At 38.0% G+C, this 27377-nt stretch overlaps 2 protein-coding genes across 5 annotated transcripts in view; both read left to right on the top strand.

Moving 5' to 3' along the window:
• The window catches only part of camsap2a (calmodulin regulated spectrin-associated protein family, member 2a), a 53681-nt gene extending 46169 nt beyond the window's left edge, over positions 1–7512 (top strand). The window contains exons 14-19 of one of the 3 annotated variants that reach the window (XM_038291805.1): positions 774–988; positions 1403–1499; positions 2214–2276; positions 3131–3243; positions 4002–4120; positions 5377–7512. In XM_038291805.1, the coding sequence (XP_038147733.1) occupies positions 774–988; positions 1403–1499; positions 2214–2276; positions 3131–3243; positions 4002–4120; positions 5377–5682 (913 nt within the window). In that variant the 3' untranslated portion in view covers positions 5683–7512. The remainder of the gene's footprint in view (positions 1–773; positions 989–1402; positions 1500–2213; positions 2277–3130; positions 3244–4001; positions 4121–5376) is intronic. The other 2 variants (XM_038291803.1, XM_038291804.1) reach the window with 2 other exon arrangements.
• Positions 7513–10549: 3037 nt separating this feature from the next.
• On the top strand, positions 10550–26704 carry LOC119787598 (WD repeat-containing protein 47-like). Of its 2 annotated transcripts, none has more exons than XM_038291559.1 (17): positions 10550–10729; positions 12398–12451; positions 13899–14057; positions 14723–14806; positions 14994–15078; positions 15809–16117; positions 16268–16707; positions 19268–19364; positions 20579–20751; positions 20835–21074; positions 22157–22232; positions 22360–22517; positions 23652–23821; positions 25080–25250; positions 25341–25472; positions 25815–26033; positions 26117–26704. In XM_038291559.1, the coding sequence occupies exons 3-17, from the start codon at positions 13900–13902 to the stop codon at positions 26257–26259; spliced, it is 2655 nt and encodes an 884-aa protein (XP_038147487.1). In that variant the 5' UTR covers positions 10550–10729; positions 12398–12451; position 13899; the 3' UTR covers positions 26260–26704. The 2 variants fall into 2 exon arrangements, with proteins under 2 accessions (XP_038147487.1, XP_038147486.1); XM_038291558.1 differs by having other exon boundaries at positions 10551–10729; positions 13868–14057.
• Positions 26705–27377: the final 673 nt, after the last annotated feature.

The raw sequence follows: 27377 nt of genomic DNA, 5'->3' as shown, positions 1-27377 counted from the left end.
CAGTAGAGGTGTGGGAAATAATCGTTTTTGGCGATATATCGTGATATTCGGCTGCCCAATATAATATCGATCTTTCACTTCTTAGTATCGATTTTTTTTTTTTTTATGGTTACATAAAACATTGATGGGAAAATGGGCTACCTCTGTACCACCACTCTGGCAGAAAGCGCTGTGGAGCCCTTTAACTGTGCGTGCAGCACCAAATCTGTATTTGAGGCAGTCACAGTGGAAGAAAACCCCAAACAACATGGATAATAATACCTAATCAATATGTTCTGATGAAAATATACAGCACTTGCTGTTTTATCTCATCATTTGATTTTGATAGCTGGGGAAAATATGGCAATATATAGTGATACTGCAATATCGTGATAATATTGTATCGTGACCCAAGTATCGCGACATGTATCGAATCGCAACACTCATGCCAATACTCACCTCTAATGTTCAGACAGTAGACTATCAGAAAGATAATCCATTTCCTCTCTGTTCTTGCAATGATCCTACACCAAAGCAACCAATCAGAGCCAGCAGGACTGTCTTAGCAGTGACAGTCATGCTTATGCATGATTAAAATCCTCCCAACTCCCGACTGCAGCTTTAAATCTTTATAAAATCATAAGAATAAGAGATTTCCACATTTTACTAAAGAATGCAGATATACTTAAATCCAGTGATAAAAAATAACGTATATGATCTACAAATATTTAGATAAGATTAAATATTGTAGTATCCATTATGTCAACTCAAAAAAATGTTCGCAACCTGTTCAGACTTAAAGCAGAGGAGGAGCGTGCCAGGAAGGAGGAGGACAAGGCCAGGAAGGAGTTCATCAAACAGGAGTACCTCAGGAGGAAGCAGCTGAAGCTGATGGAGGACATGGACACCATCATCAACCCTCGACCAGCCAAGCAGAAGCGAGGCCGACCCAAGTCCATTCATCGCGACAGCATGGACTCCCCGAAGACCCCTGTGAGAGCTTCCACAGGTAACCTTAAGGACTCAGCGCAGAGTCAGATGTTCCATTATACAACTCATTGTCCAAAACATCCTTGTTCTATCTGAGAAAATTGGCTTCTTGTGCTTTGCTATTTATTAATGGCAAATCTAAAGAAATTATGTTAATATGGGTAATAAATAGTGAGAAAAGTGCACAAGCATTTAAGTTTAGCAGACTGATATACAAAAAAAAACATCAGAAACAAAGAAAGCAACCCTTATTTGTTGAAATCTTTTTGTATAAACTATTTAGGTCTTCATATGTTGTGTTCATCCATTTTATTGGTGTCTGAATGTTATCATTTCCACGACCCTGTTACTCTGTGACATGGCTGGCTTTGTTTCCATCAGTGGTGTCTGTAATCATGTCATTCTGTGCCACACCTTGTTGTCTCACATCCAGGTTCACGCCAACGTTTCTTTTCAGTCTCCAGCTTGTCTTTGGCTTCGCTGACCTTGGGCGACAGTGACAGTGTTCTCTCAGACAAAAGGGCGCCGAGGTAAGATGCTTTTATTACTGTATTAGTGCAAGCAGAAGAAACTGCAATAGAAATTGACCCTTTTTGGGGGTTTTAATTTAGTTTTAACCTCTTAAAACCTTAAGTGGGTGTAATAAATCAGAATGTAGCAGGTGAAGCCATTCCGCGCAGCTCCAAGTTAACACCAAAAGTTCCAAACCCCACTGCTCTGGAACTGTTATAGCTGGAGGTCTGAAATTTTCTGCATTTGTGGTTGACATGATGCAGACCAAATATAAGACAATAAAACTTGCCTTTTCCCAAGAATGTCTTTATTACTGCTGTTCAAAAAGACCCATAATTTCCGAGAATTAAACTTTGAGTCATGTTTGAACTCATGCAGGTTGGTCTGTGTTCTAGTCACCCAATTTTAAGTTGTATATTAGAAAACTAGAGGGTGTTAGCTTTCAAATAATGTATTGCACATGTAATTTGCTTTACCATTTGGGTATGCAAAATAGGCGAGGATTACCCAAAAGGAGGTGGATGTTAAGAGGTTAAAACTTCAGGTTGTTATTGAGAACGCTTTAGGATAATGTGAGTTTTACTTTTAAAACCATTGATGAATAGAATTATATATATATATATATATTATATATATATATATATCTCAGTTAAATATGTTTCTCTTCTCTAACATTCTCTACCATTTTTTTCCCCTTCTGCAACTTTCATACTTGCTGTTTCACACATCAGAAGTTCTAGTTTAGCCTCTAGCAGTCTCTTCTATTTTTTGAGCTCTCCCAAAAAGAGAAGAAGGTTAGTTGCTTCTTGGGACTTGAAACTAAGGCAACAATTATTCTAATTTTTTTATACATTTGCATAGATGCTCATTATCAATTTCAGAGCACTGGTCTGCTTCCAGCCATCCTGCGCTTGTAGGTTGGAGCATAAAGATGCTCACAGATCTTTCTCTTGTTATAAAGCATTTTACAGCCTTTATCCATTTACAAATAGGTGACGAGGTGTTTAATAATTTTTCAGCAGAATTTAACTCATGGCTTCATGTTTGTGAAGAAATGTGCAAAGGGGCTGTAAAGTGCTTAATAGTGAGATGCAGCCTAAGCTTTGAAAGCAAACCCCCACTATGCTCCTCTGATATTCACTCCTGTTCGTTTCACAGCTGAATAAACATGAAGGGGAACCTTCATGTCACAGATTGGTTTTGCAGATCCCACGCTGCATAAAATATATTTATCAAGTCTTGACTGTGTTATATGATAAACACATGGATCGTTAATATGGGAGACTTTAATGACTTGTTAATGTGCATTCACAAAGCACTCCTTTAAATGTTTGATCAGGATTTGGCTTTAGTTGCTCTTATTGGAAAATTAGAGCATAAAAAGCCAACCTCTGCACTGTATTTGATTGACTTGGTACACATCATGCCCCCCTCCACACCCACCCCATTCCCCCTCCTGCGTTTGCAAGCTATGCTGTTTTGATGCCCTCTGCTACATCAAACCCAGTCTTTGCTTTTGATGACCAGACTGAATATCAGCCTGCCTCTCTTGCACTGCACTCTGCTGATCATTGGGGTTTAGATCACATGCAGGACAGGTGAGCTAAAAGTCCGTGTGTCTACATCTCTGTATGTGTGTATTTTTTAGGCCAGACTCTGCAGATGGCTTTCTTTCACCGAGTCATTCCAGTAGAAATGAGGAAAAGGACTGGGAAAACACCTCAACCACCTCTTCCATTACATCCAACACAGAGTATACCGGTAGGGGACCTACAATGTTTATCTTAAACAAATCTAGTATTTATATATTATATGAAGGATGGTTATAGCAGTCCTAACAAAAACACAGCTCATTGGGGGAACCTCTGACTTTTATGATCTACAGCTTGAAAGTCTACATGCCCTCCCATTAAAGAAAATGATAAATTCACACAAGTATTTAAAAAAAATACAAAACTGTAAAAAGGTAAAAATAACCAAACGAAAAATTTAGTAAAATAAAATATTGAATTAGAATTTTTATTTAAAAGAAAAAAAATAAGAACAATCCCTGATAGATTAAAGTACCTTTCTGATGAACAGTGAACCAACAAAGCTGTCAACAGGTGGAGAGTCTGACTGAACATTTCCTTAACATTACAGAAAACACCTGATTTCAGTGAATGCCTCAAAGTGCTGCTCAACAGCATTTTATTTCAGGAGCTCAATCAGGCTTCTTTACTTACTTCATTTATTAATAAATACATATTTATCTGAATATATATATTCAAAATCAATGTCATTATTACTTTGGCCAAATGTAATTTATCTTACTGGCAGCAGTCTTTAATGAAAGGGTGTGTAAACTTTAGAGCACAACTATATATATATATAGTCATTGCTATCATTCTCCTCTCCAACTTGGTTACATGACACAAATAATCAGACATTATTGATTAAAAAAGTAAAAATGGAAATGAAGGTTTGCTTTATGATGTAACTAAAATAGTCTCATTCTGGTGTTATTTTTTCCTCCTCAGGACCAAGGCTCTACAAAGAGCCCAGTGCCAAATCTAACAAGCACATCATCCAGAATGCTCTCTCCCACTGCTGCCTCGCAGGCAAGGTCAATGAGGGTCAAAAGAACAAGATCCTGGAGGTAACAGCATGGCATGATGCCTGCTACTGTGAAAATCTCCTCTTTTCTTTTTATTTGAATTAGCTCTGATCAGCAGTTTAATATCTAAACTTAGTTTAACTGCTAACATATTTTTTTATTTTAAAATGAATATTTTTAAATATATGAATATATTAAAACAATATATAAATAAGAAAAAAATATTATTCAATTTCTTGCATGAAATTTTATACTTTTTAACAATCAAATTTGAGTGCTAATTAAAAATGATTCCGAGTTTTCTTGCATTTTTATTCCAAAAATCTGAAATTTAAGTTACTTCCTACGGGTTATGGGATAGTGCTATGTGCAAAAAAAAAATGCTGAATTTTCTTTTTTTCTATTTTTTGCACTATATATGTATAGTTTTCTTTGTTTTGTCTCTAAATCCATCCAGCTTAATAATTTGGTCATATGGTCTCTGAAGTAACCCTTTTCATTAAGCCTATTGTATGAAAAATCATATTTTTTTAGTCTGATTTAACACTCTAAATATTGTTCGTTATCTGTAGCGGACAATCCTCAATGACATAATTAAAGGTTTGTAATCATTATTTTTGCAGAATCTGTGATTTTCTTAGTGAATAAAGTCATTTATATTGATAGCATGGTTTGGGTGAATAGTTGATGCTGATTGACCGCAGGGTGTCCATCAAAAATATTATAGGACACCTAAAAAAAGTAAAAAAAAAAACTGTTCTAAATTATTGTTTTGGCCTGTTTTGAAGCAATACTTGATATGATCTGAAGCTACAGCTGACCGAGCAGCAGCTTTTGTGGCCAGAGCCAGTTACCTTGGTAACGATTGTCAAGGAGAGATATTAAATAGTCCCCTTATCTGCAAAAAAAAATGTAAAAAACATATTAATAATACATTTCATGTTTATTTCTTTTGTAAGTGACCATGGCATTAGCTCAATAATGGCCTTCCATGTGTTCGTTATGTGAAACGAATGAGCTTAAAGTCGGAAGTTTCATGTCTTTGCGTCATCCATTATTTTCTCATAATTTGCATTAAAAAAAACATTCAAAATGTTTATTTCTTTAACTTATTATTTTTATCACCTTACATTAGAGTTAGGTGCAGATAGCTTGATTAGTATGGTCAGCCTCTCTACATTTAGACATCAGTCTCTGGATGTATTGCCTTGAGAAACACACAATTAAAAAGGAGGCCGGTCAAGATTACTTTGGCATTTATTATTCTGACATTAAGCTTCTTTTTTTTACTTCAACAGGAAATGGAAAAATCAGAAGCTAATAACTTCCTTGTTTTGTTCCGGGATTCTGGCTGCCAGTTTCGCTCCCTCTACACCTACTGTCCCGAGTCGGAGGAGATCGCCAAGCTCACAGGCATTGGTCCAAAGAGCATTACACGCAAAATGATAGACGGACTCTACAAATACAACTCGGACAAGAAGCAGTTCAGTCAGATACCGGCCAAAACCATGTCGGCCAGCGTGGATGCTGTGACCATCCACAACCACCTCTGGCAAGCCAAGAAGCCAGCCACCCCTAAGAAAGTAGTGCCTGCACAATCCTAATAGAACCCTATACCCTCAATCAGTACCCATCTCAGTTTACACTTCGCTGTACATATCCATAAAGATTCCAACACCTGCAATGCCAGTTTGACGAATGCATCTCTGTCTTTTTTTATGTTAAGTTTCTCCTCTCACTGCATCCCTGTCTATCCTGCAAACTATGAACTCAATGTGTCAGGATGCATCAGACTTTGATCTGGAATGTATGATACTATTAAACAAATGTTTGGCCACCTTTGGGTCGATCTGTCAAGGTATGCGCAAGTTTTATTTATGTGCCAAAAGTCAAAAAAGAGACAGAATGAATGCGAGGATATTTGGAAGCTCTGAATGTTTTCATGTACAGATGGATTTCTGTGTGTATTATGTAGAGCCTTATGCATAGGGTTTCCCGTGTCTGTGTGAGTGCATTGAAGGAACGATCAAACAGCAACTTTTTACGTGTTTTAAAGGATACCTTTTACTTTAATGTCTTCGGATTTAACAGTTTGTATGAAATGGTCGTTAAAAATTTCAAAAAGGGCCAAAAAAATGATAAAAAAAACAGCATACAGCTAGTGTTAGCCACACAGTTCACGTGTGCTCAGCTCTACAAAGCCAAGCGGTTTCAGCTTTTACAGAACACTGAGGAGGCGACCTTATGGATTGGAAAACGTGGCTGTAGTTTACTGGTTCTCAACCATTAGGACACGACTTCTTAAGTCAGTTAATGCTAGGATGGTCAATGAATGTATGATATACAGGCAGTGGGGGTGTTTGCATCTACAGCGATAGAAGTAGATGCAAAACTCACCTTAAAGGCTGCAATGGAGATTTCTGGATTCAAAACTTTTACAGCAGGTTTGGAACAAAACAAAACAACTCAGTATTATTGCATTTATTAAATGCTGCAAACTGCACCACGTAGGGAGCTTACGATATAAAATTATTAACGTAACACTTTCACCCGCTGGTTCAAAAACTGACTAATTGTTACTTATACCCTAGTTTAAGTCAGTCTGCTGGGATTTTAACAGCTTTAAACACAAGATTTACACTCTTTAATAAATCAGTCTAAACTTAAGACAACTTTCACAACTCCACAAAGCACCAAAATGTAGTTAATATATCATTATAATGTCATGAAATAGGTCAGCCATGCCTCTAAGTAGTGCCAAATTCTAAGGAAAATGTCCAGTAGGAAATAAGTTTCCATTTTTCTGCTTCGATTGATTTTTTGCTCACAAATAGGTTTGACCACGAATAAGTTATTAGGTAGTGAGTGTGTGTACCAACAGCCTATTTGTCTGATGTCTTTAATGCAACATGTGTTAAAAAGGACAGCAGCGTGATGAGGACAATTATGTTCATTGCTATTTTAAAAAAATTAAGAGTAAGCTTGATGCAAGAAAGAGCATTTCATGTGGATCCAAGCTGCTGAATACGGGTAAAGGCTCACCAATCGTGTTAATTTTGCCTCTGAATGTTAGAAAAACACCATGTGTGAGTTTTTTTTTTTTTTACTGAATAAATCCGTAAGCATGGTGCTATTATTTTCCTAAGAGTGTGACTTTGAATAAGGGGGGGAATGGGGGGTATTTATTACCAGAAAAAACATGTACATTTTGAGAAACGTAAAAAATGTGACAGAGGAAGAAAACTGTCCACAGGAGGCTTTTGGCTGAGGAAAAAGGGATCAACGTGTAACGATAGTGTACAGTGTGTTCATGTGAGCTTTCTGTCTGCTACGATGCCTTTGTTTGTGCTGTTGTTCAATTTTGCGCAGTAGGTCCATTTTTTGGATTGGTTTTTGTTTTTGCAGTTAATAAACTTCAGCATGGCCTCAGTCTGGATGATGTTTTTTTTTACTCTTCAAACACATTTCAGAAAACATGAGCATCCATTTAATGGCATTTTGCTTTAACTTTTTGTGCTCTATATAAACTACTGGAACCAGAATTTCCCTAGTGTAACCCTAAGGGTTAAAAAAAAGTCTAAAAAAATGGAAAGTTTACTGTCCCTCCTTTAAAAGGACAGGTTCTTTGAATGAGAGATTTTTATGGTTACATGAAGGCATCATTACTATTTATATTTTTCATTCTGCTCCACTACTTTAATGATTTTAAATGCTTGTAAGGATGTTTTAGAAACCAAAGGAGAACAAACTGTTTATGGAATAACAATATAAGAACTACGGATTTATTTTTCAGTAAAAAGCTTAAAAGAAATGAATAATACAGTACAAACCTTTATTGTGAAGAAAATCAACAATATATTATCAGCAACTGTGGTTGCCAGGATTTTACCATAAAAATACAGAACATAGAAGGGATTGTAGTTTATCAGCCTTTCAATATGGAAAATTTAAAGGAAATGACTATAAAGTAAACATGTAAAAACTTAGATTGCTCCACTAAGAGAAAACAATAATTGGAAATAATTGCCCGGTATCCTTACAAAAGAACTGCTGAGATCTGAAGGGGAAAAAAAACAAAAAAATGTGTCCACATGAAGGATAATCCAGCCTTTAATAAATTAATTAAATTAACAAATAAATAAATACATTCGACAAAATAACTCAACTCTTGCTGATGAAGATTCTCAGTCATCCAGGTCATTGAGTTTCGAAAAAAATTTTTTTTAAAAACAATCCACCGGACTTTGTTTCCAAGTTTGTATACGTTTCACTTCCCATCCAGGAAGCTTTTTCAATTCAAAATGTCAGGAATCGCATTGAGTTCCAGGTTTTATACAGTAGCTCAACAAAACCTTGTTTTTGTTTTGAAAACATGCAAATTAAAACGGAGGAAGGGTTCACCCTTTTGTAATGGGGTCGTTTGGCTTCTTTTGTTAGCCCGCAATCTAGGACCTCGCCTTTTCAGCCAGGCCAACAATTCCCTTTAACGACCCCCCTTTCAGAGACTTAGACCGGTATGGGGCATTGCAGGTTAACAAAAGAAGCCAAACGACCCCCATTCCAAAGGGGTGGACCATTTCGTCCGTTTCAGTTTGCATGTTTGCAACTCAACGCGATTGCTGACATTTTGATTAAAAAAGCTTCCTGGATGGTAAGCGAAACAAAGTCCAGTGGATTGTTTTTAATTTTCTTTTCTTTTGAAACTCTATGACCTGGATGACTGAGAATCTTCACCAGCGAGTTGAGTTATTTTGTCAAATGTATTCATTTATTTGTTAATTTAATTAATTTATTCAAGGCTGAATTATACTTCATGTAATTTTTGTGTTTTTTTTTCTTCAGATCTAGGACCTCGCCTATTCAGCCGGGCCAACAATTCCCTTTAACGACCCCCCTTTCAGAGATTTAGAGGGGTATGGGGCATTGCAGGTTAACAAAAGAAGCCAAACGGCCCCCATTCCAACCCAGCAAACACCTCCAGGTGGGGACCATATGGGCCTCACTTTGGCTGGATGGGCTTCAGCTTGGAATGGGCTCAGAGTGGGCTCTGTTGCTGGCAGAGGCGTAGCCAGAAAATTTCTATAAGGGTGGCCAGTCAATAACCAATGTATACTGAGGGGTGGCCAAAAGTGGATAGGCACCAGAACCTCAGGGTCAATCTACACTGTTCCAACAGAAACAAGCACAACGTCCACATTTCTAAATAAAGACAAACTATAGTTTCCTACAGCCTTTGCTAACAAATGCATATATTTAAACATCCATCTTGATAAAAGCTATATTGGATAAAATTCTTTGAGGTTTGAGTTCTGGAGCGAACATCTTTTCCATTGTCATACTTACCTACTTTTATCAACATCATTCTACATTAAAGCTACAGTGTGTAACTTTTAGCGACATCTAGCGGCCAGACTGCAGACCGCAGCAACATGAACATCTCCCCCCCACCGCTTCTCCCCCCCAACAGTACGGTGAGCGTTACGGGACAAAATGTCTTCCACGACGTCCTCATCACCTACCTTCTAAAGTGATGAGGTTTGTTTACATAGATAATTTTACAGATAGTATTTCATTAGTCTGTGTAGGGTATAGATTTCACGTAGACTTAAGATAATAAATATATCCGTTATTTTTTCTACATCGTTGTGACATTTTGGCGATCTCGCAATCACTAGTTTGTTGGCTCTGCGCTGCCGTAGCGCAAATATATTACATTTCTGACTGTATATCCCTGTAATTATTACACACTGTAGCTTTAAATCTATATTTATAAGTACAAATATCTAAATAAATTGATTATTTAATATGTTTTTGTTAAAATAATTATTTACAGTATCTATGATTTCACCGAAGACTCCCAGACGACTTGCAGAGACACATCATTTTCTCTTTACGGCATAAAACACAAAATCTAGTTCTGAAAGAGCATGAATTCTGTACTAATCATCTCTAATGTAGGTATATTGATGTGCATAATTAACAACAGTGTTTTTGTTGTCAAGTAATTGTTAATATATATAAAATTAAAATGTTTTGATTATTCTACTTGAGAGAAAAAATGGTAGGGGTGGCCACAGATTGGCTATGGGTGGCCATGGCCACCCCTGGCCCTCATCTAGCTCCGCCCCTGGTTGTTGGAACCCATGTGGGAGAAACTTGGGTTGCCCATGTAGGCTTTAAATGGGGCCCATATGAAACCCACCCTCAGCCCATCTGGGCTGGCCCATTTAGGGCCACCATGGAACAAAATAAAAATATCTGGGACCCAGATGGGGCACCAGCCCACATCCATGGGCCCCACATGGGTGTGTTGACAGGGGTGGACAGCAAACAAATAGTCCATCATGGACATGTTCTTCAGTCTCCAGGTGAGTTAGAGACTGATATGTTGTCAGTCAGGTCTTCTGTCTTCCTCCTTTCAAAGTTGTCGCGTTGTGGCGCTATAGGTGTGACCGCTGGGCGTCATTCCCTCAGCTGATTGGTGGATGACGCCTGCGTCCGCATGGCAACCACAAGCTGTGTACAAGAAGCGAAGCAGAGTGCAGCCTATGAATAATAATAACATATAAGAGCCGCTGCTGTGTGAGGCTTAGAGGACGCTGGAAACCTGCACACTGCAGAGAATGACTGCCGGAGGGCTGCGGATGACAGGTGAGGAGCTGCAGGCTCAGCGTGGCTCATCCGCGGTCTGACACTAAAACGCCTCCTGTTCTCCTGCGTGTTTTGTGGAGCGGCTTTACGTGGAAATCTGTTAATCGCGCGTAAATAGCGTCTGTCTAGAAGCGGGTTAAGATGCTGTGCAAGCTGTCAGGTGTGGGCCGCAAATCTGCTCCAGAACCGGAGCGGGATAGTGCGTTTTAGTGCAGAGGAGGGACGGGGCGGTGTCTGCGCACCGCCACCAGGCGTCATCACCTCCCTCTGCTCCTTCTACACCAAACCTGCATGGACACACAGCCTCCTGGTGTCCATAGCAGACTCAGATGCTGCAGCTTTAAACTCTGCATCGACCAATCTTAATATACACACGGTTCTTAAAACACACACACACACACACACACATTAGATGCATGTTAGACGTTACTGTCAGTGGAGAAGATGTCTGTTAAATATTTTGAATATTTCTGTAAAAAAATAATTTTGGCTCTTGTTTGTAATACACATCATTCGACAAGTGAATTCAGCTCCCTTCTAATTACTGTAAACCACAATTCCGTATAGGCTGCAAAATTGCCCAACTCATAAGCCTAGTTAACTTCTGCGCTGATGGTAGTAAACCTTAAAATAGACCTAATCTGATGATGCAAGTAAATGCATTCTTACTCCATCCATCCATCCATCCATCCATCCATCCATCCATCCATCCATCCATCCATCCATCCATCCATCCATCCATCCATCCATCCATCCATCTTCTTCTGCTTATCGGGTGTCGTAACGTCCCTCTCCTCAGCCACTTGGACAGCTCTTTTGGGGGTATCCCAAGGCGATCCCAGGCCAGCCAAGAAACATAGTCCCTTCAGAGTGTCCTGGGTCTTCCCCTGGGCCTCTTCCCAGTGGGACGTGCCTGGAAAACCTCACCAGGGAGCAGGCTCGGACTGGTAATCTGGGATACCGGGCATTTGCCCGGTCGGCCGGTTCTAATTTCAGTGTGGGAGGTAAATATCGGCCCCAACACTTCCTTTCCAGCCGAAGCTCCTACCCGTGACAGTAAATAACTCAATGAGCACAAGAAGTAATACAGTGTTAACTACCTCAATAATGCATGCAGTATATATAGCCCTTCCTTGTCATGCATATCCTTGTGAAGGTTGGCATAAGGTGTAATTTTCTATTTCTTCAAGCTGTAAAATCCTTGCAACAAACTCAATTATAATAAAACTGAAATACTTTCTTTAAACCAAACTATTATGTTTCTGTTATATTTGGTGAATTTATGTTTGAATATTTTGCAAAAATATGTTGCGATTTGGCATCTAAAGGCTAACATTTCCCGTCTTACATGCATTGTTGCCAGTCTGGATGACAGAGCTTCTCACCCCATTTCTAAGGGAGAGCCCAGACACACTATGGAGAAAACTCATTTCAGCAGTTTGTATCCGGCATTCTTACTCCAGATGCAATAATTACCCCAAATGTTTGCATTTGGGGTAATTATTGCCAACTTTCACTGTTAACTATGTCATTTGTTCCTGTGAATATGTGGTTTAATTTTAAACTGTGTCTCAGTTTAGACTGTTGTATTTGTACAGCGTAGGCTTTCAGTCATCTGATAAAAGCTGATGATTTAAAAAAAAATCTTTTTCTTCCCTCTTTCTGCAGAACAAGTGAAGCTTTAGAGCAACAGACCGTTTTGCTCATCAGTAACATATTCAGGTAAATGATTTGAGGCAACTTCATGTCTTTAATGTTTAGCTGTATGGAGGCTGACCAGTGCCACAATACAATGGATAAATAACTAAAAAAATAACTATTTAAGTATTCCCACTGGATATAACTACATTTTGAAAATAATAAGTATAATTGATTATATAGGCCTAAATTGAATATGCTGACTCTATATAAATATATATATTAGAATCCCAATAAAATGACACACATACTGTTTGTAAAAAGGAGCGCTACTGCAGGTCATTCATCCCTGGTGCCATCAGACTCTAATATGTGAAACTCTTACGGCAATAACTTGTGCAATTTCTAATGTACAATTACTATTTAATAAATAAGAGACTTCAGCTATCATATATATAGGAGGACGCACTGTATATACCCCCATGCACCTTTTCCTCCTTTTGGCACCTTCTCCTTCTTTTTGACTATTGAGCTGATGTAATGAGAAAATTTCTCCACTGTGCGATCAATAAAGTCAATCAATCAATCGATCAACATCCCAAAAAATTAAGGAGGTGGAACTAGGGCCACTTAGAAGCGCTGATGTCTGATTGGCTGCTTCCCAATGAGCAAAGTAAGAATACTTCTTGGTTTCCTTTAAAGTCAATATTTTTGTTGGAAAAGGCAGACATAACTTAAAAAACGGGTTACAATTTCTTTACAGCACATTAGGTGAACAACCTCAGTCTCTATAACCCCAGGTTTGTCTGAAATAAAGCTAATAAACTTACAATTTGCCGTGGTCTAGCCTGGTGGGAGCTTCAGGAGACCTTAGTAGAATCAAAGTTAGCCCCGTCCACTGAATAATGCCCCGCTCATCAACATTTTAGAAACCAAACTCGGGATATAGAGGCTGTAGTTACTCACCCAATGTAATGTAGATGAATGGCAACACATTTTCTAAATTTATTTACAACATTTTCTGTTAAAACACTTTACTGAAAAAGAAAACCAGGCAGAAGTTGCCTTATATGGCTCAGTCAGAAGCACCAGGGTTTCTCTAGTCCTGCCAACTTCATTTTGAAGGAATTTGTGACAGCTTTAATTAATTCATGGTGTGCTTCAGCACAGGAATATAAAGTCATTTTGTTAAATCATTAAATAATGATATTCACTTCTTAACATGAAATCTGTGTATTAAAACTGAGGCCCATGTAATCAATTGTGCATTTATTAAATAAATAATGTATTTATTTCCTGTTTTAATAAATTAACAATACATTTAAAAATGATTATTTCATTTTTTACTTATTGTATTGTGGCAGTCGTCACCCTCATATAGCCGACTATAAGAGATAATAAAAACAACCAGCAGCTAAATGATAACTGAAGAATCACTCACACATATGAGTGCTCACACACTACTAAAAGCCATTTCCCTGCTTCTGATGCTTTCCCTAGCTAAGTGCTATCCGCTTATCCCATATACAAGCATGACGGCAGAGGAGATCATCAACATCAAGGAGGCCGAGGTGATCAAGCTGATTCTGGACTTCCTGAACTCCAGGAAGCTGCACATCAGCATGCTGGCTCTGGAGAAGGAGAGCGGGGTCATTAATGGGCTCTATTCAGATGATATGCTTTTCCTCCGGTATGTTTACCAACTCATTAGCATAGATGTAAAAACTGGAAAAGAACAATACTGTTAAACAGATAACAAACAGTAGTTTTATTTATAGCTGAGAGAAATGAGTGCATTAAAGGAAAGAAAAAAAAATATCCCAGATATTGAAACATTTCTGCTAATAAAAATGAGAAAAGTGTGTTTTGCATTTGTATTAAATTGAGTGCTACCACTTGGCTTTAGAGGTTTTCTAAGTATTAAATCCAGCTTGAAGGTTTTAGAGGTTAGTGAACAGCACCATGAAGACCATGGTAAGCTTGCAAAAAAAGTCAGAATAAAATTAATTTAGATTAAAGCAGGAATAGGTTAAGAAATATCCATGGTTTTGAGTATGTAAAGAGCGACAGTCAATGCATAACCTCAAAAACAAAACGGAAAAAAAAGCAACAAAAAGTAAAAAGCAATTTCACAATTACTGCTTACGCAGCATCAGACTGGGTAAGGAGAAATTTAAAATATATATATATATATTTTTAGAAAAAATAAAAAAATGGCTTCAATCCAGATTTAATAATCCTTCAAATAATCAGGCAAATTTATTTTTATTTCAAGCCATTGATCATTTATTTCTTCTTACAATGAAAGGCACCTAAACATAAACCTAGAAAAATTTATATTATTTTTCTCTACAGGCAACTCATTCTGGATGGGCAGTGGGAGGAGGTGATGCAGTTCATTCAACCCTTAGAAGGAATGGATAAGTTTGACAAGAAAAGGTCAGATAAAATATCTGTGAGATTATTTATCTGCATTGTTTTGGAGTTTTCCTTCCTGGAAAAGATTCTTAACTGGCCTATTTTCTGTTCCATATCTCTCCTCTCTGCACATTAGAAGAACATTTAAAGCCACTAGTCTCTGTTTTCTTCAACATCAGTTTCCTAATACTGTGATTCATATTTCCAGATTCCGTTATATCATCCTAAAGCAGAGATTTCTGGAAGCTCTGTGTGTGAATAACGCCATATCAGCTACAGAGGATACACATAATGTACGTATGTGTTGTTTTTAGTTGAAGTTAAAAGTTGTCATATTAGACTAAAATGTCTTATTTGAAAAACAACCAGACAATTTAATTCATGCAGTCAATGGTTGTGTTGCTCTGTAGTAGGAGAATGAACTGTTTGATTCAAGTGGGATGGACAAAAATTATTTGAAGCTCAGAGAGGCCTCTCTGCTAAAACAATTGTTTTATGATGGCTGTATATGGATGTAATAAAGGTAGATAATCCATTTAGAACTTGAGGCGGTCTTAAAATTAAAGTCTTTTTATGTGTTGATCATGAAATGTGTTCATTTATATATTTTTTTCAGTGTTTCAGTAAAAGTTTTTGTTTATTAATATATATAAAAATAAACAAAATATATATATATATATATATATATATATATATATATATATATATATATATATATATATATATATATATATATATATATATATATATATATATATATATATATATATATATATAGGCTTTTTTGTTTCACACTGTTTCAACCATTTTAGGAATAAAAAAAATTAGCAATAAAACTTTTTCTAGAACTTTTCTTTTTAGGATAACTTTAAAGCTAAGGAGGAAATCCTAGCAGTTTGAACCATAAATGTTTATATAATTAAAGAAGGTTTTTGTACAAATTTCTCAGGGGGTTCTGTTGTCCTCCAAATTTGTATTAAAATATGTGCAAAGTTCAGAGTCCAACTTTTCCTCCCTCTGTAGCTGGAGTTTACCATGCAGGAGGCTGTGAAGTGTCTCCACAGTCTGGAGGAGTTTTGCCCGACCAAAGATGACTATAGCAAGTTGTGTCTCCTCCTCACTCTGCCTCGCCTCACCCACCACGCTGAGTTCAAAGACTGGAATCCGAGCACGGCCCGCGTCCATTGCTTCGAGGAGGCCTGTGCTATGGTGGCCGAGTTCATCCCTGCTGACAGGAAGCTGAGCGAGGCAGGCTTTAGAGCAAGTGGGAACCGTCTCTTCCAGCTGCTCATCAAAGGGATCCTTTATGAGTGCTGTGTAGAGTTCTGCCAGGTATCATGATTTATTAAAGATAAAAATGGACTGAAATTAGATTTTAATATAGAAGAAAAGAAAATAGTTTAAAAATTCATTATTACTTAGCCAGAGGTAACCTTTTAGAGAGGGTTCAAAAATGTCTTTTTATATCTTGATGTTTTCTAGAGCAAAGCAACAGGTGAAGAGATCAGAGAAGGGGAGGTGTTGCTCGGCGTGGACTTACTTTGTGGGAATGGATGCGATGAGCTGGATCTGTCACTCCTATCCTGGCTGCAGAACCTCTCCTCTGGTGCTTTCACTTGCGCCTTTGAACAGAAGACGCTCAACATTCACGTGGAGCGCTTAGTGAAACCCAGCAAGGCTGGACACGCGGACCTCCTTACTCCTCTAATCGACCGCCTCTCTCCCCGCCCCACCTCGCCCTGTCGTCACAGACCTCATTCAGCAGATACCTACATGTCAAGGTCCCTCAACCCAGCTCTAGATGGTTTGTCCCATGGACTGGCAGCACAGGACAAAAGAGGCATGGAAACCAGTGTGAAATCTACACTCAGTCGGAGTCTAGTTGAAAATAATGTGCATCAGCAGGATGACTCCCCAGAGAGGTAAAAAGTGGATTAAGACCTGTTTAATTCGCTGGGTTTATTGGATAAATATAATTCAATTCAGTTTAGTTATATAGCGCCAATTCACAACACATCATCTCAAGGCACTTTACAATTCAAACATATCATCCAGTCATATTAATTCAAAGTTTTCTATCTGAGGCAAACCAGTTGATTTCATCGACTCATTGACCTAAATGCAATCCCTCACACTAAGCATGGATTAAACATGTTGAGATGGACACATATAATTTGACTCAAAATGTATTAATTTATTGTGTTTTATGAAATTGTTTACTCTGAACTACATCTAACCTAGTCTTAGACAAACTTTATTGTCATTTTGTATATACAAAGTGTATACAAAACTTTATTTCATTGCATACAGCTTACAACAGTGTAATGATATTTCAGTTGGAGTAGATCAACATTACCAAGTGCAGCAGTGATCAGAATATGACAAAGTAGGAGAAAGAAACCAGTTTAAATAATGGTGCAAAAGGGGATTTATATGAAAAAGTTCAGCGCAGTGCAAAAATAGATATGGTGCAAAATGCGGAATATAGTTGAGTTTTGTCCTATTTGAAAGGATGATAAAAGTTCAGCAACAATGGTAATGCAAAATAATATGACGCAGAGTCTTGTAGATAGTTCAACAGATGGCTGCAGGGAAAAAGCTGTTGCAGAACCTGCTGGACCTGCAGCGGATGCTGTGAAGCCTATTCCCAGAAGGCAGCAGGAAGGCAGCTTGCTTAAACATTTAGACAGAAAATGTGAAGCAAAGAAAAGATTCTGTTTTAATGCAAAGACCTTGAAAGAGATGCAGAGTTCAGGCTTTTCTTGCTGACACGATTTCTTGTTTCAAAACACAAAGAATGTTAGACAGGTTCTTTGATTGTTGTGGTAGCTTTGAATGATGAATGTTTTCTCATAAGTTTCATTTGAGTGTCGACTATTCCTCCCCTAAAGTCCCCTAAAGTAAAAAAAAAGTGTATCAAAATACTTCTTATTTTTTTCAGCACTTCAGCTCCTGATAATTAACCGACTTCAGTCTAACTTATTGATGTTTTCATTTCATCTTAATGCAGAATATTTCTCAAACACTTCATACAGAGGATACATATCTGAAAACCATTCTGATTTAGTTGCCTTTCATCAGAAAGGACACCTTTGACTCCAACGTCTTTTAATGAAAAGAAAACTGAAGTGATGGGATTCTGTAACGCCTCTAATTCTAGATCTTGGTTTCTTTACTGAGCTGGTTAACTAACTGTGATCTCGGATTTAGAACCCAGATGAAGGCAGTGATGAGGGTTGTTTTTAGCTTACTTAGGGTCCATCATCCCATGTTTTTTCTTTGAAATAGTCATCCATGCATTTGTTACCACTCAGTAACAAATGCATGGACGACTGGATCTGATTATGGATCTAACATAGTCAGACTGACTGGAACTGGCTATGTTTTGAATTTCCAGCAAGAGTTTCCAATCCGTTTTAAAACTGTTCTCTTTATTGTTTTTCCCCCTGCTTACCCCTCTGATTTGCTACAACCTTCCAGACCTTCAGGTTGTTCAGATCAGCTGCCTCTTGTGTGAAACCAGGGTCTAACCTCAGAATTTTGGCGGGTTTTGCGGCACTGCGGCCTAAGTTATGGAATGAACTAGGGCTGAAACTAATGATTATGTTGCTAATTGATTAATCTGTTGATTTTTTTTCTAATTAATAATCAGATAGCAAAAGTTTCCTTGATGATTTTTGAAAGACCAGGTGAAACTGAAACTTTTCCACTTGAGAAGTTGTGAATAGAGCATATTGACGGATGCATTTTTACATTTTTTTTATCTTCATTTTACCATTTTTATTTTTAATTCTTTACAATTTTGGTATAATTCTGCTCTAAGTAGTGTGCTGTGTAAGCAGTTTATAGATAAAATCAGGTGGGATTGGAAGTTTTCTACAGAGTTTCTTGGCATATGTGATTGTTGTTTTTTTATGCTTTATTTAGTTCATTCATTTGTTTAATTACACAAAATTATAAATTACAAAAATAAACACATTTAAGGCAAATGAGTTTTACTTTTATAGTGTATTATCAAGTCCAAGGACCCTGAAAAGTGTTTATCACTACATTCACACACTGATGGTGGTAAGCTACACTGTAGCCACTGATGCACTGGGGTAGGCTGGGGAACGCCAAAATGTTGATTTCCAGCATTTCAAACTCTAGATATGTAAGAGCAAAACAATAAAAAAAAAAAAAATGTTTTTTATCCAAACATACTTCTTCTTTTCCTCCCTATCCCCTTTTTCCTTTTTTTCTTCCTCTTTTCTATTTTTTAGACTTTTGACCCCCAAAAGTGTTTCTCACTACATTCACACACTGATAGTGGTAAGCTATCAGGTTCTAAATGCTTCCAGCAATATAAACAAATAATCAGGTTATTGATCTTTGTGGGAGCTGTGGGTTTTTTTTTTTTTTTATGAAGATACTATTCTGTCTTGTCTGAAATAGCTTAAATGCTGCCTTCCTTTTAAAAGTTTTTTTTTCTTCTGTATTAAGGAAGTACTCACAGGTGATGGATGGACCACACAACACACGCACCCCTCTGACTCCAGGGAAAGATGGCGGCCCACCATGCAGCACAGACATACTGGAGGTAATAAAAGCTGTGTGTTTGTTTGTGTGTGTGGGTGTGTGTGTGTGTAGGCGCTTTTCTACACTCTATATATCTATAATTCTTTATCTTTACCCACATGCTGTTGCAATCACATTTTTTTTTTAATCATGACTTTGAAAAATGCTGGTGTTGATTAAAAGTACCAAATAAGAAATAAATCCAGAGTTGGTCAGGGTAGGTCAAAGGACTTTAAGGAGACTCGTCACAAAGCAATGCAAGGAGACCACACCTACCTGTGCTACCTAGGTGGTGTGTTTGAATCCACAACACTGTATGCTGTATACTGTATTATAAACAATGTACTCTACTTCTGTTAAAAATGTTTTTCAAGACTTAGAACTCTATTTAGATGTCATTTCTTCTGTAGGAGCTTTAATAATCCCAAATTTTCACTTAAATGGCTGACAAGGCTTCAATTGTAAGATGGACTTAAAAATGTACCTTTAGAGTTATTGTCATTTCTCCTTCTGACATGCAACTTGCAGCCTGGTAAAATGTAAAAAGAAAAAAGCGCATACAGGCTTTTGGGAGTAGTATTATTACAGTATTAATTAGGATCCAATAAACACCTGATAAAGGCATGATAGATTGGAAAGGATAGTTAGGAAACAACTTTAATAACTTTAGTTGGGTTAGTTTGAATTAATTTTACCAAGAAATATGAAAATAGAATCTGGTCACTCACTGCCTAAAGTCATTGTCGCAATTTTTAAAGATGAATGATTACATCCGTCAGCTTGTTGCACCCTACACCATCATAGATCTACTAAAAATTAATCTCCACAGCTATCTGTTAGATACTTCCCACTCAACTTTGTTTGTTGGTGGAGGTGTAGATCATGAGTCCTCGAAGCACATAATCAAGTTGGATATAACCTCTCACCCCCGCTGACCCGCTGCATCCATAATCACTCATCTTTATGCTTCTCAGTTCCTTCTGTGGAACAAAGTACTTTGAGATTAGATTATTGTGTGTGTGTGTGCACAAAGGGAGATAAAAGTGTCTACTAGTGCTATAGGATTATGGCCTTGAACAGTTATTTATGGGATTAATGTTGGAGGGCGAGACCTTGGAAGTTATTTAAAGTATGTTAGTCAAGGGATAATAAACATTCATCTAGATTATACATTATGTGCACCGGTCACTGCTTTTTATTCGATCTTATCGTCTCACAGTCGATGTGTTTTTACAGCGCCGTGACTCCGCAGAGCACATCCAGGAGTACTACAAGCAGCGCCTCCGTGTGCAGCAGCACCTGGAACACAAGCAGCAGCAGAGGCAGCTCTATCAGCAGATGCTGCTGGAGGGAGGCGTGAAGCAGCAGGATGGAGCCCAACACAACCTCACTGAGACTTTTCTCAGCAGGTGGGGGAGTCACACAACCATTCAGCATCACCAATGAGAGAAAATGGGATTTCATTTTAATCAGGATCCATTGGTTCGCTTAGATCCATTCAGCGGTTGGAGGAGATGAATGTGGGAATCGATCCCAAAGGAGATGAAGTGATGGCGCATCTGGGTCAGCAATGGAATGGGTTAACAACTAACAGCAGCACCTCCAACATCCACAACACAGATAAGGGACCTGTGAGGAGCCAGTCAGGTGGGGGGAGCAGTGGCACCCAGTTAGACTCTGGGAATCATGGTCCTCTTTCCCTCAGTGAGTCACCAGTACCTGTCAGTCGCAGGTAGGAGCCTCTAAAGTGTTTGTTATTACCTTCTTTTAAACCTACTAAAACGGCCATGTTTAACCTCTAAAACGGACCTTAAGTCCAACCTTAAGTGGGGATAAAAACTCAGAATGCATAAAATTCCACCTGTAAATTTTTTACCAGCAGGTGGAGCCATTGTGCGCAGCTCCAAACTGACACCAAAAGTTCCAAACCCCACAGCTCTGAAACTGTTATAGCTAGAGGTCTAAATTTTTCTGCATTTGTGGTTGACGTGATGTAGAACACATATATTACAATGAAACCTGCTTTTTCTCAATAATGTCTTTATTACTGCTGTTCAAAAAAGACCTATCATTTTGAGAATTAAAAAAAACAACTTTGAGTCATGTTTGAACTGATGCAGGTTGGTCTATGTTCTACTCACCCAATTCTAATTAATATATTAGGAAACTAGAGGGTGTTAGCTTTCAAATAATGTATTGCACATGTAACTTGAGCTCACAGTTCCTAAGTTATTTGCTTTTTCATTTGGGTATGCAAAATAGGAGAGGATTACCCAAAATGAGGTGGATGTTAAGAGGTTAAGGTCATTGTTTGGAGTTATGCTTCATTTAGCTTTTTTATTTATTGTAAAGTGATGGACATTATTGGACACACGCTGAGTGTGTGTGTGTGTGTGTGTGTGTGTGTGTGTGTGTGTGTGTGTGTGTGTGTGTGTGTGTGTGTGTGTGTGTGTGTGTGTGTGTGTGAATGGGTGAATGACTGAATGTAGTGTAAAGCGCTTTGATCAAGTCTTCTGACTTGAAAAAGCACAGGCCATTTACCATTATCCACAGGGTTCTTAGAGTCTGGAAAATATAGAATTTAATTCAAGGACTTTCAAACTCTAGATATGTAAGAGCAAAACAATAAAAAATAAACTGGTTTTTATCCAAAGTTTGTACCCAAACATACTTCTTTTCCTCCCTCTCCCCTTTTCTGCTTTGTCCCTTTTTTTCTTTCTTTCTTCTCTTCATCTAATTTAAATCTGTATTGAGTATTGAGTCAAAATCTTTGCCACGGTTGGTCATTATTTTAATGAATTCGTATATTTCCAGTGCTGAAAGAATCAGAGCTTCTCCTGCATCAGTCCAAGATGATCCTGGGAGCTCCACCATTAGAAACACACATGAGGTAACACAGATGTCCAATAAGTCTAACAAAAAAACTTCTGCTCACAAGCATGGCTTGAACACTAAAGACATTTCAATTATTCTTGTAACTCATACAGAGTTGCTTGTTTTTCTAAAACTTGTTGCAGAATGTGAAGTCAAAAAGCCACTTTGTAAGAGTGAGTCAGCTAGAGGACACCCAGGCGGTGCGAGCCGTGGCCTTTCATCCATCAGGAGCTCTCTATGCGGTCGGCTCTAACTCCAAAACCCTGAGAGTCTGTGCCTATCCAGAAACACTGACCAGCAGGTGGTTTCCAGTTGCCTTAGGATAGATAGTCAACAAGGATATTAATTATATATGTGCTTATAGTATAACAAACACAGTGTGCCAATCTAGGCTGTCTTAAGAAATCTGGAAAATAAGAAACTTAGCTTGTGCAATTTTCCAGGTTTTAGGTATGTATGAAATGAAAGAAAAAAGTGATCTCTGCAAAAAAATGTTTCCATCTTTTATTTTTACTGTTTTATCTGAAAGAAAATCGGAATTTCTAAATAACAAACTGCTTCTGATTCTGATTAATATTTCCTTTACAACATTTCCCTCGAAGAACAGCAACTCCCTTTAACTTTTTAGTAATCTTGATTTGCTGGATTTCACAGGCTTCTATGAGTCCATGGGAAAAAGAAATCATGAAATAGTCCTTCTGCTTAATTTGTCTTCCTATTTTTTACCCTAAATATATGCTCAAAGATGAATCCATGTTTAAAAAAAAATCTAAGTGGAAAATATAAGGAAATAATAAAAATGAAATAATAAAAATATTTTATACAACGCAGAGAAAGTTCTAAAGATACTGATTGAAAGAACGCAAAAATAGAATCATATTTAGAAATATACAAAGGCACCTAGAATCAGAGATTTATCTGTTTGTGCTTTTAAAACTGGGTCTGCTTCAGGAGTTTAACAAAACACTAAAACTCCTCATTAAGAACAAAGACATTAGAAATGTTAGAACACTGCAGCCCAAATTGGGCAAATCCGCGTTTTTTTTTTATAGATTTAAAAATGAAATTGTCCCTTTTTGTTAAGCCAACTAGATGAAAGACCCTTTAGCCAAATACTGCATCGAAAGCCAACATCAGCCATCTGTTATTTCAGGATTTATAGCATACAGAAGGATACCCAAATAGGAGGATGAGAGATGATATGTTAAACCTGCTTTAGATCCTGATAAAAATGTTCCATGACTACCAACAGTGATTATGCTGCACAGTTTATTATAATAGGTCTAATCATATTAATTTATGGTAGCCATGACCTAAGATGACTGAGAGTTTGCAGAAGCATTTTGATTAAGTCTGTTTCAAATGTACAATTTCATTTTTTCTTCTTAACGTGTAAAGCTGGAGCTCAGGTCACTCGTCTCTCTGATTGTTTTAGTGGTTCAGGTGTTGCCAAACAGCCCTCGGTGCGTTTCAGACGAAACAAACATCATAAAGGCTCAATCTACTGCGTGGCTTGGAGCCACTGTGGACAGCTGCTGGCCACCGGTTCCAATGATAAATATGTGAAGGTTTTGCCTTTTAACGCAGACAGCTGCAATGCTACAGGTACAGTATACCAGTTTTAGTATTCCTGTTCTCTTTCTTCATCTGTGTGTTTTTGCATCTATTATCGGAGATATACTGTATATTAGATGTTTCTTTCTGCTTACTGATTAAAAAGCCAGCTCTAAGAGTTAACAGTAAGTTGTGTGGAAGGAGAAAGTGTGGTAGAAAAAGAAAAACCTGGAAAAATAACATGGAGTTAAGTTAAGCTGTTTCATCCCTTCTGTTAAATCACTTATGAATAACAATGTGAGCGGTGGCTTATGTGTGCTAATTCATTTTACATAATAGTCTAAAGTCCTCTTTTGTGATAACATAGCAGCAAATAGGAGAAGCAAATGGTTTATCATAAGAAATAATGATGTATAGTTATTTAAAAAATACATTTTAAACATAAAGCTACATTTTATATTTTTATTGGGAAGTTAGAGCTCCAAGATTTGTAGGAAGAATGGAGGCAGAGACCATCCAAGCAGCTCGATGTCTGATGCTAAAAGAAAAAGTATTCAACGCCGGTCTTTTCTTGTGCACCAGATGGGAACATAAGTTTATTATCAGCCGTCTTTAATCACAAACACATCTTCAACAATCTTCCCATCTGCCTCACAAGTCGAATGCTTTTTCTTTCTCTCCTACAAATGGTGTTAAAACCCGGTAAATACATCACATGTTCTAATTTTCAGAGAAACTGAACTTTTGGGCCTTTAGAAGCTTTAAAGCTGAAGTCTGTAAGTTTTTAAAAATCACTTTTTTGTCATATTGGCTAAAACTGTCCCTATGCCCAGACAGCAGTACATGTGATATGTAACCTGTGAAAAAAACTGCTTCAATTGGTACCGCCTACTGCCTGTATTTCAATCTGGAAAGAATAATTCGGGACGAGTCAAAAAAACCAATCACAGCCAGAGGAGCGTCTGATGGAGTGTCAATCACAGCTCACACACGCTGAATCCCCCCACCCCCCCCCCACCCCCTTTCTGGTCGCATGCGGTAGCCGCGAGGATGCTGTGAGAGGGGTGGAGCTTGGAGGTGGGGCATGAGTGAAGCAGAGAGGGTGGGGGAGTGGCGTGAAACCTGTTTTTCTTCAAATTTTCAGTGCTCTCTCCTCAATGTTACAGACTGCAGCTTTAAGCTAAGAGTTGATGACATTAGGTTAAATTAAGTGAAAGTAACTGAAAGTATTGTCTACATCAGCATTGTCACACATAATCTCTCTCCTAAATGTTAGATGCTTAGAATCGAATGTTTCCATCTGACTCAGGTCCAGACCTGGAGTTTAGCATGCATGATGGTACCATACGAGACCTGGCTTTCATGGAGGGTCCTGAGAGCGGGGGGTCCATCTTGATCAGTGCCGGTGCTGGAGACTGTAACATATACACAACAGATTGTCAGAGAGGGCAAGGCCTTCATGCACTGAGTGGACACACAGGTAGGTCGTTGTTTTTTTCCCCCCGATACCCAGTATGGAAGAAACACTGCTTTCAATTCAAAAAGCTTCCATCCTATTTCACCCTTATAGGGCACGTTCTGACTGTGTACACATGGGGAGGTTGGATGATAGCCTCGGGCTCCCAGGATAAAACGGTCCGGTTCTGGGACCTCCGTGTGCCCAGCTGTGTTCGGGTGGTTGGAACGACTCTACATGGATCAGGTGAGTCAAATATTGTTGACACAGATATTTTTACTTTTCCTTCTGAGATCAGCTGTAATTTACAAGTACTGTAGAACGTCAGGCTGGAGTTGTATAAAAAGGTTAACCTATCCATGTCCTGTCAAATTAAACGGCATGAGATACAGCTATTTTTTTAGCTCTTGCTCCATATTAAAGCTTTGCAGCCCTTTTATATAGTAATCATATCATTTCCATGTAATTACATAACCGTTATTTTTCATTTATGCACTGGAAGTTTGTTTTTGTCACCTAAAGCTGCAAGAGAAAAATAAAAATAAAAATCATGTCAGACTGAGGATTTGTTCTTTCCTTATCTCTCAGGGAGTGCTGTAGCTTCGGTGGCGGTGGACCCAAGCGGCCGCCTGCTGGCCACCGGTCAGGAGGACAGCACCTGCATGTTGTACGACATCCGAGGCGGACGCATAGTTCAGACCTTCCGCCCCCACAGCAGCGACATTCGCTCTGTGCGCTTCTCGCCTGGAGCCCATCATCTCCTCACCGGTTCCTACGACAACAAAATCATCATCAGCGACCTTCAAGGTACCGATGCCTTCCATTGGCCGAGAAAGAAAGAAATAAATGCAGCAGAGCATGTGCAGCTAACCCTGACCTTCTGACTCCAGGTGACCTGACCAAGCCGCTGCCTCAGACGCTGGCCGGGGAACACTGGGATAAGGTGATTCAGTGCAGGTGGCACCCACACGACCGAACGTTCCTGTCCTCATCAGCCGATCGAACTGTCGTCCTCTGGGCTCGGAGCTCCTGATGATCTCAAGAAATGAGCCATCACCAAGGACAGAGCTGTAGTCTTCACAAACACACAGTGTCCACATACACCCGGTCTAGGCTGTTTAATGTGATGCTGTAGAACAACCTATACTGTAGTGATAGTGTGAGGAGTTGATGCATTCTGAAGGCAGCATAGACTGAATGCTATCTGTATGTGCATCTGTGCAAGTATTCCTTGTTGGGCACTCTAAAGTCTGTGTAATTGAGTTTAAACGTCAACTGTTACTAAAGGTGGACCTAAAAGTTTTTTTGATGATCAAAAAAAACAAAAAAACAACACAGAAGTATATTTGAACTTGTTATTTAGGTTTAACGTGACTCCTAAGGCCCCTAAAATACCTTCTGTGTTTGCTTGTTACATTGTTGTACTGATATAAAAAGGTTGGATTAAAGTAAACAAAACAAAACAGAGTTCACTTCAAGCACATTTCAGTTTTTTATTTATTCTCTATTGATGCACAGAAATATTTGATCAATATTCTGTCAGAATGTGATAAAAAAAGGAAGAAAATATATAAAGACTTTACCTTTTTGTTGCAACATTGCACACTTATCCCGAGCTCATCAAGGCACAGCAAGACAATGGTTTCCATGGGAACAGGTGACTGGACTCATCATTGTGGAAAGATGACACATTAAGTTTTATGCATTTCATAATGTGCCTTTTTTATAAATTGCTTTATTTTAAATTCAAAAGAAATATTTAAAAAAGGTCATTAGTGCAAAAACAGCAGCAGCATTTTATCTGTATGCACACATGCATGTGAATAAACTATTACAAAGATAATATGAAAGTTTTTTTTATTAATTTGAACATGAAAACTGAAACTTTGACTTATCCTTTGTTTATTTTTCTTCAGTTATCAGTAAAGTGTTTAGTAAATGTGTGTCAGGCCAAAGTTTTTCATTGAGTTTCAATCATACAGCAAAGTCACTAAAGTAAATATTTTGAGTCCATCCCACAGGATGTGTAAAAACTGGTGTTATGTTTGGAAAGAAAAACAAACAAAAAAACAAGAGATAAGCACATTTTAGTTGTTTATACATCTACTAACAAAAATAAAATAGAATTGTTGAAAAACAATTTTTTTTGGA

Source organism: Cyprinodon tularosa, unplaced genomic scaffold, assembly GCF_016077235.1.
Source record: "Cyprinodon tularosa strain WSP-4 unplaced genomic scaffold, ASM1607723v1 ctg30, whole genome shotgun sequence".
NCBI classification, from domain to species: domain Eukaryota; kingdom Metazoa; phylum Chordata; class Actinopteri; order Cyprinodontiformes; family Cyprinodontidae; genus Cyprinodon; species Cyprinodon tularosa.
The sequence above is the reverse complement of the archived record's forward strand: the minus strand, read 5'-3'. Positions and strand labels throughout refer to the sequence as shown.